The sequence below is a fragment of the Pochonia chlamydosporia genome, chromosome 3 (genome assembly GCF_001653235.2).
Source record: "Pochonia chlamydosporia 170 chromosome 3, whole genome shotgun sequence".
Taxonomy (NCBI): Eukaryota; Fungi; Ascomycota; class Sordariomycetes; order Hypocreales; family Clavicipitaceae; genus Pochonia; species Pochonia chlamydosporia.
This window is the reverse complement of record NC_035792.1, coordinates 3,435,943-3,449,478: the sequence shown is the minus strand read 5'-3', so window position 1 is coordinate 3,449,478 and position 13,536 is coordinate 3,435,943. Positions and strand designations below refer to the sequence as shown.

Sequence of the window (13,536 nt, the reverse complement as noted above, 5' to 3'; positions counted from 1 at the left end):
TACTTTTGGTTGCTCTTACATTATCCCATTGCCAAATGCAAACTCTCCACTTTACAAGAACTTGCTCTCCTTGACAGTGTACAGGTCAACATACTCATCAACAGACATGTTGTCGAGCTTGCCGCTGTTCTGGCTGAGCTCAACAAGCTCCTTGACACGGCTCTCAGACAGGTGAGGGCCGAGGTGGCGCTGGAACTTGGACAGAATGACGGGCTTGGCCTCGTCACGGCGGAGGCGGTGGCCAAGAGGAGCCTCAACGGCGACTTCGTCCAGGATAGTGCCGTCGTTGAGCTCGACGGTGAGGGCGTTGGAGATGGTTCGCAGGGCAGGGTCATGGTAGTCCTGGGTGTACTGGGGGTCCTCGACGCACTTAATCTTCTTGCGGAGAGACTCGACGAGCTCAGAGGTAGCAGCTTCACCGCCGTCAACGTAGTCGGTGGCTTCGAGGCGGCCAAAGACGAGCATGACGGAGCACATGTACTGGATGCAGTGATCACGGTCGGCAAAGTTGTCCATGGGCTTGAACTGCTTGTCGATGATGCGGATGCAGGCTTCGTGGGTGCGGCAAGTGACGGCCTTGATGTCGGCGGCGGACTTGCCCATGGCCTTGAGCTGGTGGAAGATCTTCTCGGAGGCCTCGACGGCGGTCTGGGAGTGGAATTCGGCTATAACGCAGTTAGTTTCACATGAGCCAACACGTGAAAGGTGAAATTAGCAGCTCCGGAAGTACATACCAGGGTAGGAGACCTTGAACAGAACGTTCTCCATGACATAGCTGCCATAAGGACGCTGGAACTCAAACTTCTTGCCCTTGAAGAGAACGTCGTAGAAACCCCAGGTAGGAGCAGACAGGACGGTGGGAACACCCTGCTCGCCCTTCATGACCTTGAGGGCCAGGTTGACGGCACGCTGGCAAGCATCGCCGGCAGCCCAAGACTTTCGGGACATGGTGTTGGGGGAGTGGCGGTAGGTTCGCAGAGACTGGCCATCAACCCAAGCCTGGGTGACAGCGTCGGCAATCTGCTTCTCATTGAGGCCGAGCATCTTGGAGACAACGGCGGTAGAAGCGACCTTGACGAGGACGACGTGGTCGAGACCGACCTTATTGTACGAGTTGAGCAGAGCCAGGCAGCCCTGGATCTCGTGGGCCTTGATCATGGCCTCGAGGACATCCTTGACGGTGAAGATCTTGCCGCCAGCCAAGTTACCGCCAGCCTTGTTGGTGCGGTTGATCCAGTCGGCAACAGCCAAGATGGCACCCAAGTTGTCAGAGGGGTGACCCCACTCAGCAGCCAGCCAGCAGTCGTTGAAGTCGAGCCATCGGATCATGGCACCAATGTTGAAGGCACCGTTGACGGGGTCCAAGACGAAAGGAGTTCCGGGAACCTTGGTGCCATTGGGAACGACAGTACCGGGGACAATAGGACCAAGGAGCTTGGCGCACTCCTTGAATCTCAGACCCTCAAGACCGCAGCCAAGGGTGTCGAGGAGGATCCATCGAGCAGTGTCAAACTAACAAGGAAAATGTTGTGTTAGTGAATGATCTCAACTGTAAATTGTCACCTCTCCCTCTCCGCCATCAAGCAACCAAAATTCATCTCTCAAACATTTTTCTTGGCTTTGGCGGGGTAGCTCTTTTGCCGAGGGGAACGGCAAGCAAGAGGGGAACAGCAACACATAGTAAAAAACTCACAGCAAGGTCAGAGTCAATGGTCTTGTTGGCGACATAGTCGGCAATGTCCTTGATCTCAGGATCGTACTCGCGTGGTTGAGAAGCCATGACGGGCGCACCAGAATTTCTTGATACAGAGGTGGAAAAGTTGCTGCGTGATGTTGAGGATGGAGTCGCAAAGACACGAGCGGCAGCGCCGACGGAGGCCGAGCGGCCCACGGACAGGCAAGCGGGTGACAGACGGGCGACGCGAAGCTGCTTCGATGCGGTCCGCAGGCCACGATTGACAGCAGACATTGTTGCAAACAAGATGAGATGGGACCTTGCGAGGGAGCCGGACGGGTGCGATGCTCAATTGAACCAAGATGAAGGTGGAATTGATGAACAAAAAAAAAGATTGTTCAATTGGGGGGAGGAAGGGAAAAGGGAAAAAAAAAAAAGTTACCAAAGCCCGGCTCATGGTGATGTCTCGTTGCTCGGTCGGCGGCATGGCAATCACCAGCCAGACAATTTCTCTATTGCCGGTGCATGCCGCACTGGTATCCTCGGTTAAGCCGAATTGTACCAGTCCACCCCGTCAAGTGCCAGTCTCTTGTTACTCCGTTCTCCGCCCGCACGCACCAGAGACTCCCGCCCTGGCTCAACGTTTTTGTGAGAATTGGCGTGGGGAAGACGAGTTGGGTTTAGCGGCTTGGATGCTCTTGCTCAAACTCAACCCACGAACTCTTAAATGGACCCTTCCTTGGCCATGCAAACATGGTCTGTATACGGAGTAATACTCCGTGCAATATGCCACAGTTGAGTAGAAAGCGGATCCCATGACTCCAAGGATCATATGAAAGAATTCATCATTACCACAACAGTTTATACAAAGACAAACGCTGTACTCTGCAGAACGCCATGGTTCGTTGCGGTCAAGAGAGCAACCCAACCTGTTGTTACCTTTACGATCTATTCTAGATATCAAGTAGCATTAACCAACAGCTGATGGCCCGAGGCGAGATATTCGGTGTCTTGGAACCCTTGGGCGACCGTTGTGCAATGTCCGAAACTCACAGCAGGACTCTCGAGATCACCCCAAGAACTTGTGCGCACGCGGACAGACGATGTGCCGTTCGTATTTGGAGTCCTGACGGTGGCCTCACTCGCCACTTTGATCACAACCGAAGATGGTGACTGGAGGGGAAAGCGAAATAGACAGGAAGAAGCCCATGAGCGGCAATGCCTTGCTCCAGCATATCAAGATCACATTCACAGGAATTTCTTGCCTTGGACCTGAATCTTGGATGACGTGCCACCACCATAACAACCAAAACGCCCAATATAGAGGTTCCTATCAATAGCCGCATAAAGGCATAATGCGCACCACACAGAGCCAGAGTACAGAGTACCTACCTAGGTAAGTAATCAAACACCTTTTCCGACAGCGGCACTGCCCAGATTCAATCATCCTGAGCAACCTGTCCAAGGCCAGTGGCCGATCTCATTGCACGCTGGCACTCTCGTCATTGTTGGCTGTGTGTGCCATGGGACCTCTCTGGCGGCACGCTCCGACCCTTTGACATGGACGTTGGATCCCATATTGTGACGTTAATCACGAAGGCAGTGAGACATACCGCAATACCACACCCCTTCGATCGGGTAGGTTGCTAAATTTGGAAACTAGTAGATAGAGTGAGAGAAGTCCGTTGTGTTTGCCTCGCCATGCATCAAATGTACTTGCACGGCTAGTCTCCGATTGCATCTCCTAACATATGATAATGTCACCCGCGGGTTACATGCAGTTGCTATATGCAACTCCACATTTGATGTTGTCAAGTCTCCGTGCAGGGCCGGAGGTTGGCTCCTATCCTTCATCTGCCGAAGATGCTCAAGTTTAGCCCGCCATACCACTTGTCTTGATGAGGCCCTGTCAACAACAGCACATGTTTCTAAAACGAAGTCAGCTTTGACCGTAACAGTTGACACAAACCAACAGCTGTCGACAGATCAAAAAAAAAAAAGAAAAAAGCCTCTTTAATGAACTATATATTTGCCTCATATCACAGAAGACCTCAAAACAGGTCGTCGGGTTCAACAGCCTACCTGATGATGATTGGCAGACAATGTCAATCAGGAAGCTCGGAAGCGGCACGGATTGTGCTGGCATGACACACAAAGTTGTGCCAACTAAATATAGGGCAATTAGGTCGCAACTCAGGGTTGCCGAAACAATGATCAACAGCCAGGACGGCGGCTTCCCTTTCGAGGCTGAGACCCGGTTTCAAATGGCGCCTCCCAGTTAATAAAGCCAAGTCGAATCGAAATGATGCTCTATTTAGAGGTAAGGTAAGGTCGGAACATCATGGTTTCATCAATAAGGGTCGGCGTCGCTGAGAAAACTGTCACAGCCCCTCTTAGACCGTTGTTTCATTCAACTAGATCTCAGACGAACAGAGAGATCGTTTAGATAATATCCTTGGCAGTCAACCCAAATTCTGCGTTCCTGTTAGTTACGCTGTGACTTTTCAATAATTTGGCGCCCTGAACCATCAGATATCTGTCCCTGCCCATTGTGAGTACCTGATTCTTTAAATTTCTTAGTTCTGCAAAATCAGTCATGCTGTAGGCAATGAGAACTGTTAGCCATGGATTCCCGTAGCCTCGCTCTGTCGTATCTTCACAAACTCTTCTTGCAAGAGTAAGGGTTCGAGAACAGAACATTACTTGTGCACAGCCGGCTGTGGCCTGGCTCAATGTCTCAAAGTTGTTTCAACGCACCTTGGTGGCATTTAACCAAGGGGCATTCGGCAGCTTTAACCGCCAGCACAAGCTGATGAAACACGCCCCCCGAAATGGGCTGCAAATACCAACAGCCCCAGCTGTCTGCGCAAAAAGACAAAAAGCGCATCATGATATGCCCCGAATGCAGGCGGAGGGGATTTCATTGAACGAAACATAAGCCACTCAACCAACAGTCCTCAATGCAGATGTGCGTGCGCCAAGTCACACGCCCATTCACACAGAGCCGGCACAGCTTGACGACCAAGCCACGATCCCAAAGAGGCAACACGGGATTCTTGTTCTCTTTGTGAAACAACTTCACCACCACCAGGGAGCAGCCTCATCTCATCACTGCAAAGCTTAGCTCGAAACCAAACCAAAATGCCAACCCGGTCAAACAGTTGATCCTGGATGTAGCCAGGGTAAATGGCTGACAAGTGCGTGGTCTTATGCCATCAACTGGCCGACATGGCATGGAACAATTGCATGGCTCAGTACTCCGTAGAACCCAGACCAGGTGTGCAGGATGCTTTCAGCAACAAGGACTCCTGTAGCGTGTAATGTTGATTGATTGGGTGGATTGGCCATAAGCTGCCTGCCGACTTGTCCACCGCCATTGCTGTTGTCCTCAAAAGCTGAGGCCGCTTGGAGAGCCATGAGTTTTTCGTTCGTTGGTCGCAATCGAAGGCACAATTCGTGGTTCGCTAGATTCGTATTTAGTATTCCTCCTTCCAATCCTTCATAGAATTCAATAAACAATTCGTGTCAAGCGTCACAATCAAAGCGGGCCGCACGCCCTCGAAGGAGGCTAGTCGTGATCAAGCAGAGACCAAACGGGGCTGCCACAAAGCCGCCCCCAGATCGCGGACAAAACCTGACGGCGTCCGTCTCATCCATCGTGCGGCGCAACCTGAGACAAGAGGGCTATGTCGTTAATGATCAATATGTCGAATCACGACTAGCCGGCGAATAGCAGACAGCCACAAACTGTTGACGTGCAAAATAGTAATACGAAATGTGACATGGTTCTTTTTCTGGTCTGCACTTGCAAATCCTTCGGTCCCTGTTGGCTATAAAGACACCAGTCAATCCGCCCAATAATTCCTGGGCTAATACACATCTCATCGTATCTAATAGGTTCCAACACAAACACAAAGATCTTCCCTGAATCACTCGAGCTTTACTGTCAGCTAAGCGTCTCAAAGCACCAACGTTAGTCACAACAAACCTACAACAACTTATAAAACCACCAATATGATGTTCACCAATACAAAGACCGCTGCCTTATCCCTGTTGGCCGTCCAAGCAAGTGCAAAGACCATCCAGATTGCCGTTGGCAAAGATGGCCAGGTCTTTACACCCAACTCCGTGACGGCTGCCAAGGGAGACATCTTGGAGTATCACTTCTACAAACAACACAGCGTCGCCATGGCGGATTTTGCCAGCCCTTGCGCCCCTGCTGCCAAGGGCGGTTTCTTCTCTGGTGTGATACAGGTCTCTGGAAGCGGAGCCGGCGTAAGTCGACCGTCTTGGAGACACTTATACTGCTGAATCCGTAACTGACTTGGGCCGTCTTGGTCGTGTAGCCAAATGTTTTCCAGGTCACCGTGAACAGTACTGATCCTGTAGCCTTTTACTGTACCGTCGCTAGCCACTGTGCGAACGGCATGGTTGGTGTCGTCAACCCGTCATCAACTGATTCCCTGGACAAGTTGAAGACCGGTGCAAAGAATTCCCAAAGCAAGGCTCCTCCCTCGATATTCGGTGGCAAGATTGCCCAGGCGTCCACAAATACATCGGGCTCTCCTACAGGCACAGCATCTGGTCCTCAAACCTCTAAAACTGGAGCAGCGTCACATATGGAAGCTTCTTTGGGAGGTATTGGCGCTGCGGCTCTTGGATTCGCCGCAATGCTGGTGTAACTGCGAATGAATTTGGCGCCCTGGTGGTTGATGTTTTCATGATTGCAAGCGACAGCTAGATGAATGGATTTATGGCATTGCAGTATGTTTTGGTGTATTTCGGATATTGCTTCGTTGTTGTCTCCTCCTAATGGTTGGACGTGAAAATAGACCTCGCACTTCCATTCAATTTGAAGTTACCCTAGCAAACTCTGTGTGAGACTATTCGCCCTTTCTTCAAGTCTTCAAATGGCTCTGGTGATCTTGAGCTGCCCCCGAGGCTGTTTGCTCCAATCGTGTGTATGGTGCTATGACTTTCTGACCCGGCATAGCTAATGTGAGGGAAGTGTTGCAACACGTTCATTAACTATTACTGGCTTTTGCCAAGAATTCAAACAGCCCTTCAAGATGACGGAAAAATGAGGGCATTGCTAAGCAGGCTGGCCGTTGTGTTGTTGCAGCATCAGATCTGCACTGGCGAGACATTATCTACAAGTCGCCGACCCGATATGTGCGATGATGTGATGACGCATGGGGCCACATGTAGCAACGCCAATGACGCTGATGTGGTAGAGACCCATGCCTGGTGATCAGCTTGTCAGCATGGCGCCAAGCCTTATCTCCGAACCAGAAATTTGAATGGAGAATCAGGAATGGGGGATGGGGATGCGAAAGATCGATATCTGGCGATCCGCATCATTCCCATGATGGGAGTGCCAGACTCCGATGAGTACCGACCGTCTCAGCGCTCATGATCTCGTGCATATGTGACAGGATCTTGGCTTGCGATGAGAGAAAGACGCAAGAATCAAACATCGACTTGGCAAGCGTGTTGACAGATCAGTACAGGATGAGGTTGCCGGTTCCTAATTGGTTCCTAAACCCTTTCGTCCTTTGATTCTGATGTCTCTCGATGGAACGATGCCCTGTCACAATGCCGTGCGATAAATGAAGCCACAGACGTAGCTAGACACACGAATATGTACTCCGTACGTAAGATTTATTAAAGATGAAGCCCCAGACCCCAAGCTGTCACATTGTTTGAGTGACAGGTGGTTAGAGGCTGTGCCCCTGGCATCGGGGATGAAGCCGGCTTGGGACATGTTGATGACAATTTCAGAGAGTCGCGTAGAATATGGAGAATTGTTTTTGACCATGTGGGCACCAGGTAGGTGTGCCATGTCATGGCGGGAAGGATGCTTCCGCATTCCTTGTAATATGCTTGGCCCGCTGAACCCAGCCCAGAAGGATGTCTGGTCAATGGGTTTTGATCGGGTTTGTGGAAGTTGGGATTGTGTGGGGAGCAGCAATTGGTGGCATTGCAGGTTGGATGGAGTTGATGCGATACCATATCCAAAAGCAGGAATGATGAAATGATGACTCTGCAAATTAAAGTAAGAAACTGCATCGCAATTCTGAGACGACATACCTGATGCGAGATGCTGGGTAACATCTCAGTCTGGACCTGGAAGGCGTCAATCAGATGGTGAAGTTGGAGGCTGGCCTGTGGGCTGATCCAAGACCAGGACCAGGACGAGGGCAACACGTGTGCGACGTAGTCACTGCCCTGGTTGAAGCTCTGGGGCTGACTGTGGCACACCGCCCCTTTCTCCAACTGGACTTGGCTGGACGTCTGGTGTCTGGTGCTTATGGAGAATTAATTCATTGGGCAGGAGCGTTTTCAAAGTTTGGTGTTCTCAGCTCTTGCCTCCGCCGAGGTGAGCTTCGCAAGGCAGGCACAGTCCACCAATTGTCCGCAGTCTGGTCTCGTCACCTCTTCAACCAACCACGGCGAAATCTGTCATATTGGCGACGACTGTTCTCTCCACATTACAGCCATCTATTCACCTCAGACGCACGCTACACGTTGCCTTTGGCTACAGAGTACACCAGACCATGTTTTGGAACCAAATTCTGGGCCAATGCTGGCGTTCAGGCGTTCCTCCATTGCTACTAGCTTGCCAATACAGCATCCCGCCAGCACTCAAAACTGCTCGGCGAGTCCGCGCAGGGCTGTGCAGGACAGTTGGAAGAGAGATGGAAGATTGAAACATTGACAATGAGCAAAACGGAAGCTAGACCCTTAATTATTGACCCACCTATCCGCAGCCGCGAAGGCGCCACTTCTCTCACACCCCGGTTCAACTAAGCTCGACCTGACTCCAGGCGTGGTCAAGTGGGCTGCAGCGGGTTCGATCTGAACAGTTTGGAGGCAGCCTTGATATCGACAAAGATGGGATGGCTAGATTCTGCACCTGCCCATGACGGCGAGCCTCGCCCAGCCGGGCCCGAGGCCTGGAACGGACTTTGGCCCCAGAGTGGTCTATTATGCTCCAGATTTCCAACAGCACCGCGAGTATCGCCACCAACCATCCACACAATGACGCCTACAAAGGCGATAGTTTTCGGGGCCCTGGGCTCAGCCCATAGTCAATGTCCCAGCCAGCGGTCCTGGGACTCCCTTCCTTTCATGGTGTCTGTTTATGACCTGCATCGAGCCAATTGGTGTGCGGATTTCATATTAGCTTGAACCTTGGACGGCCCGGGACCCAGAGCATCCGATTCAAGCAATTGGCTGGATCTGCGCCTGTTGATGGACGAGAAGGCAACGAGCATACAGGACGGGAACGAACCCCAGCAATCCAAACCTTGGACGAAAACCCCTGGCCTGTCTCGCATCTGGTCTTGAATTTTGACTTTCCCCTTTGTTCACTCAGCTATCTAGGTACTGAGGACAGAGGGCTATCACTCACACTGCCCTCAACTCGCCTCGGACGACGCATCCTGGGCTTATGCAAGTGCCAATTGCATGACAATTGTTCTTTGCTTTTGTTCTCTCAACACCATCCTCGCAGCCATTTCTGGTAGCTTCGTTTGATATACCAATATTATCTCGCACCTACTACGCAATACACCTTCCGTCCCCTTTGCAAGACAACAACCCGCGGCCTCCTTCACCTTGTATCTCGTCGTCTTGTCAAGTTTCTCATTTCGAGGCTTGGGATAACACTCTAATAGCTCAGAAATCATTCAAAGTTGTGACTTCACCAAAGCACTACGTTAGACACTCCGAAAGTTGGTACACCTGCTTGCCAAGCCTTGCGTCCATTCCTGGACCCTGGCCCAAGTTATCTGCACTCCAGCGGCCGTCCAGGGACTGGATGTTCCCGGATCGTTTGTAAAACCCATCAAGCACCTAAAGCTAGCGGGCGGAGCTTTGGAAGGCTCTCTCTGTGGGCTCAAATGTTCATTTGCTGCATTCACCCCATACCCGAAGTTCCTTACTCTGCTCCCTGGCAAGCTCCAACCGTTGGTCTATCATACTGCTGATTATTTAACCTGCTCTTCTGAGCCTGACTTCCTGACCTATCATACATTGGGCTCAAGTGCTTGCTGAATCGACATTCACGCACTGCAGCATCTCAGATCGGTTGACCCACAAGCCCTCAAGCGCCAAATATTTGTTTTTCCCTGGCTCGTGTTCGGTCCATTGCCATTCCATCACGATTACATTTTGCCTGTCACCTTCTCCAGTTCCATTAACACCCTTTTTGTTGACTCGGCATCTGAAGGGGGCTTCATATTTGGAAGAAAAAGAGGCTCTTCGCACTTCAAAATAGGCCCAGCCCCTCGTCCTGCCTCATTTCTATCTGCACGCAAACATTGAGCAACACATCCTAAAGGTTTATTTTGGCTTTTTGCCGACAAATTGGCAGACCTAGTCGTTGGGAAGACTTTGACAGGCAAAATCAACGCCCGCAACAACAATTGGGTTGATCACAAGACATGTCTAGAGGAAAACTATTGGTTTACTTGTTGAGGCGGGACTTGCGAGTCTCTGACAACCCTATCTTCCATCATCTAGCAACTACCACTGATCATGGCTTCACTCATCTCTTGCCGGTTTATGTCTTTCCTGCCAACCAGGTAGAGGTGTCTGGGTTTCTCAAAGACGGCGAGTCATCGCCCTATCCTCCAGCCAAAAGCCAGGTGGGTAAATTTTGGCGATGCGGACCCCATCGAGCGAGGTTTACTGCCGAGGCTGTTTGGAACCTGAAGGCGAATCTGGATGAATTGGGAAGCGGTCTGATACTTCGAGTCGGGAACGCCAAGGTCGTCCTGGGTCACTTGATTGAGGAGCTGAAGGAACATGTACCTTGTGTCAGTGCCGTCTGGATGACAGAGGAGCCTTCCTGGGAGGAGGTGCAGGAGCAGGAGTCCATATCTGCGCTATGTTCAGAGAAAGAGATAGAGTTTAAGTTATGGAAGGACGAAAAGTATTTTGTTGACGAGTAAGTCATCGTTGTCATCAGCCTTGACCACAATCAAGCTAAATGCTCTTCTAGCCGCGACACTGGTCTGGAGAACCCAGCAGACCTACCAGACGTTTTCACCACGTACCGAAAATCCCAAGAACCGCTTCGAGAAAAGCCTCGCAAGGTTTTGCCAAAGCCAGGAAAATCATCACTTCCCGTCTTCCCACAAGAAGGGTCGATACCTCCCCAGCCGTCCCCTTTCGTCCCACCTGAGTCTTTGGAAGACCTTCAAAAAAGGCTAGTAAAACCGCTGGGAAAGATTCTTTCCAGCGTCCCCGAACGGCCCGAAAATGCCTCATCCGGGCACCCTTTTACTGGTGGTGAGAGCGTCGCTTGGCAGCGTCTGAGATATCTAGTAAAGTCTGGTGCGATGACCTCCTACAAGGACACCCGCAATGGACTTATTGGTGAAGATTATAGCACAAAGCTATCTGGTCATTTGGCACTAGGCACCATCACTGGCAGGCAAATTCACGAAGAGCTTTTGAAGCTGGAAGACGGGACTGACGAGCAGTACAAAGAAGCCCCGGGTTATGGGGATGGCGAGAATGAGGGAACAAAAGGAATTCGATTCGAACTACTGTGGCGGGATTATATGCGGCTGTGTACGGCCAAGTTTGGGCGCAAACTATTTAGACAGTCTGGTTTCCGGGAGGATGGGACGTACGATAAGAAATGGAAGACTGCCGACGAGAAAAAGGCCTCTTCCGACCAGGACCCAAATCCGACTGAAGTCAAGAAAATCCTCGAACGGTTTCAAAATGGCACCACCGGAATGGGGATCATAGATGCCTCCCAGCGTGAGTTATTTTACACAGGATACACGTCGAACCGAGCCCGACAAAATGTTGCCAGCTTTTTCTCTAAACACCTAGGAATCGATTGGAGATATGGGGCCGAATGGTACGAAATGATGCTGGTAGATTACGACGTGTCTTCGAATTGGGCAAACTGGCAGTATGTAGCGGGCGTTGGAAACGATCCTCGAGGCGATGCCCGCACATTTAACCCCGTCAAGCAGGCATTTGATTACGATAAGGAGGGAATGTATGTTCGTACGTGGGTTGCTGAGCTGCAGCCTCTTGAGAAGCTTGAGAACATTTTTCAACTTTGGACAACCGATGATGCAGCGTTGGAGGGCTGTGGTCTATCTGGGAACATCATGGCCACGGACCCCGTTAAGAAGATTGACTTCTATGTTGATCGTAAGCCCCGAGCAGCACGACGACCATATAGTAGACGACGTGGGAACTCTCGAGGTGGTCGTTGGGGTGGCAACTACAATAACGCACACCACAGTGGATCTGGAACGTCATCCGACGCGGCGGCAAACGATTCAACAGGTGCTTCGAGTGCGGATGTTGAATCTCGAGATCAAGGTCGACGTGATGGGACAGCTAATCAAGCTCGCGAGTCTCCATGGAGAGGCAACCACATGGGCGGACAACTGCTAAGCATGCATGGACAAGGCGGCAGAGGTTGGCATGGAGGAGAGCACCCTCGAGGACGTGGCAATTTTGGCCAACAGTTTCGAGGCAACTGGCGTCCATATGGACATAGGGGCAGTTTCAGGGGACGATATCCATACGCGGCCCATCAACCCTATCAACACTTTCCCGCAGGGCCACAGTAGAGACAATCAGCTGGGTATGGGAATGATCAAAAGCAGCTTTTATATCTCCTCGGTCTGAGGAAAACGGGCAGGTTGACGATACAAAAAACGGTGGGCAGTATCACGCAAACGCACAGCATTGATTATGACGGAAGCATTTTGTGGCAGTTTTCAGACTACCTTTTGGCAACAGGGCCGATGCTTGGGGACAAGGAACAGGGAACTGGTGACTTCGAGTTGGGCTGTATCTGAGGGTAGCTGCCAAGGTTGGCGGGCGAGATGCAGCATGGACACAAGATACACGCATAGTAATAATACGGTGACAGCCTGAGTTCCGGCAACAATGAAGTATCGCCTTGTAATTATATGAGAGAGTTAAACTTGTGATGGAAACGGAAACGAAAACAAAGGAATGTGCTAAGCTCCATACTTCTTATCCTTGTCCGCGACGAAGAAGTCCTTTCCAGTAGTCTCCTTGTACTTGTCCCTGATGAAATCGGAGATGGCCTCGTCCTTGGCCTGTTCGGCAGCAGACTCGTTGCTCTGATCTCCCTTACCCAGGAACTTTTCTTGAACAAAGTCGACGGCTAAAAGGGAAGAGGGAAAAATAGTTAGCAAAAAGCCTGAAACCAGAAGCATGTTGCATTTCCCAGTATACCTTTATCAAGCCCATCCTCATTCTCCTCGCCCTGTTTACCCCCACCAGCCATATTATTAAAAGAGCCCATGATCTTGCTCCCAAAATCACCACCATCACCACCGCCCTGGTTGTTCTGGTTGTTCTCACCACTCCCAGCAGGCTGGTTGCCCCCGTTGCCGCCAGCCCCATCGGCCATCTTCTTGATAAAGTCCATGACTAGGGTGGCCTGAAACTACGACGAATGATAATCCCCAACGAGTGCCGTGCAGGATGCGAGGCCGGAAGTGCCGACAAAAGGACAAGGTCCGAGGTGAAAATCAAATATTTGTTGGTTCCCCGTTGCGGGATATGCAGATGATTTGATTTTGCAATGTTGCGCACGAGGGGTATGAGGTCTCTTGTCGTAGATGAGGTGGTCTCATTGGGTGGAAGACGTCATGGGCTTTCCTTGGAGATGGGCGGGGCTGAGCCTTGTAACTTTGTATACCTTGGCACTTTAGGGGGGAGGGGGAAAGGGTAATATTTTAATTTTAGTGGTGCTCTGAATATGCAATGATACGCTGAATTTCCATGGTGGCGCGGATTGTTCCACGACCAGGGCAGGGTCATGGCGTGATGCAGTTCAGCTCGAC

The 13,536-nt window shown here is 51.1% G+C and overlaps 6 protein-coding genes across 6 annotated transcripts; 3 read left to right on the top strand and 3 right to left on the bottom strand.

Annotated features, from left to right (window-relative positions):
- Window positions 1-51: 51 nt before the first annotated feature.
- On the bottom strand, window positions 52-1,969 carry VFPPC_04879 (2-methylcitrate dehydratase; the record flags this gene model as incomplete). The annotated part of the gene is made up of 3 exons (XM_018284149.1): window positions 52-665; window positions 735-1,512; window positions 1,694-1,969. The coding sequence occupies 3 exons, from the start codon at window positions 1,967-1,969 to the stop codon at window positions 52-54; spliced, it is 1,668 nt and encodes a 555-aa protein (XP_018145520.1).
- A 1,365-nt stretch (window positions 1,970-3,334) lies between these two features.
- On the bottom strand, window positions 3,335-3,821 carry VFPPC_17680 (hypothetical protein; the record flags this gene model as incomplete). Its single annotated transcript, XM_022429369.1, has 2 exons — window positions 3,335-3,581; window positions 3,754-3,821. 2 exons carry the CDS (start codon window positions 3,819-3,821, stop codon window positions 3,335-3,337), a joined length of 315 nt encoding a protein of 104 aa, XP_022285593.1.
- Window positions 3,822-5,689: 1,868 nt separating this feature from the next.
- On the top strand, window positions 5,690-6,357 carry VFPPC_13716 (extracellular serine-rich protein; the record flags this gene model as incomplete). Its single annotated transcript, XM_018291488.1, has 2 exons — window positions 5,690-5,950; window positions 6,022-6,357. The coding sequence occupies 2 exons, from the start codon at window positions 5,690-5,692 to the stop codon at window positions 6,355-6,357; spliced, it is 597 nt and encodes a 198-aa protein (XP_018145519.1).
- Window positions 6,358-7,819: 1,462 nt separating this feature from the next.
- Window positions 7,820-8,293, top strand: VFPPC_15862 (hypothetical protein; the record flags this gene model as incomplete). The annotated part of the gene is made up of 1 exon (XM_018293615.1): window positions 7,820-8,293. One exon carries the CDS (start codon window positions 7,820-7,822, stop codon window positions 8,291-8,293), a length of 474 nt encoding a protein of 157 aa, XP_018145518.1.
- A 1,829-nt stretch (window positions 8,294-10,122) lies between these two features.
- Window positions 10,123-12,285, top strand: VFPPC_04878 (cryptochrome DASH; the record flags this gene model as incomplete). The annotated part of the gene is made up of 2 exons (XM_018284148.1): window positions 10,123-10,628; window positions 10,683-12,285. 2 exons carry the CDS (start codon window positions 10,123-10,125, stop codon window positions 12,283-12,285), a joined length of 2,109 nt encoding a protein of 702 aa, XP_018145517.1.
- A 396-nt stretch (window positions 12,286-12,681) lies between these two features.
- Window positions 12,682-13,118, bottom strand: VFPPC_04877 (proteinrelated to DNA damage-responsive protein 48; the record flags this gene model as incomplete). The annotated part of the gene is made up of 2 exons (XM_018284147.1): window positions 12,682-12,851; window positions 12,923-13,118. 2 exons carry the CDS (start codon window positions 13,116-13,118, stop codon window positions 12,682-12,684), a joined length of 366 nt encoding a protein of 121 aa, XP_018145516.1.
- Window positions 13,119-13,536: the final 418 nt, after the last annotated feature.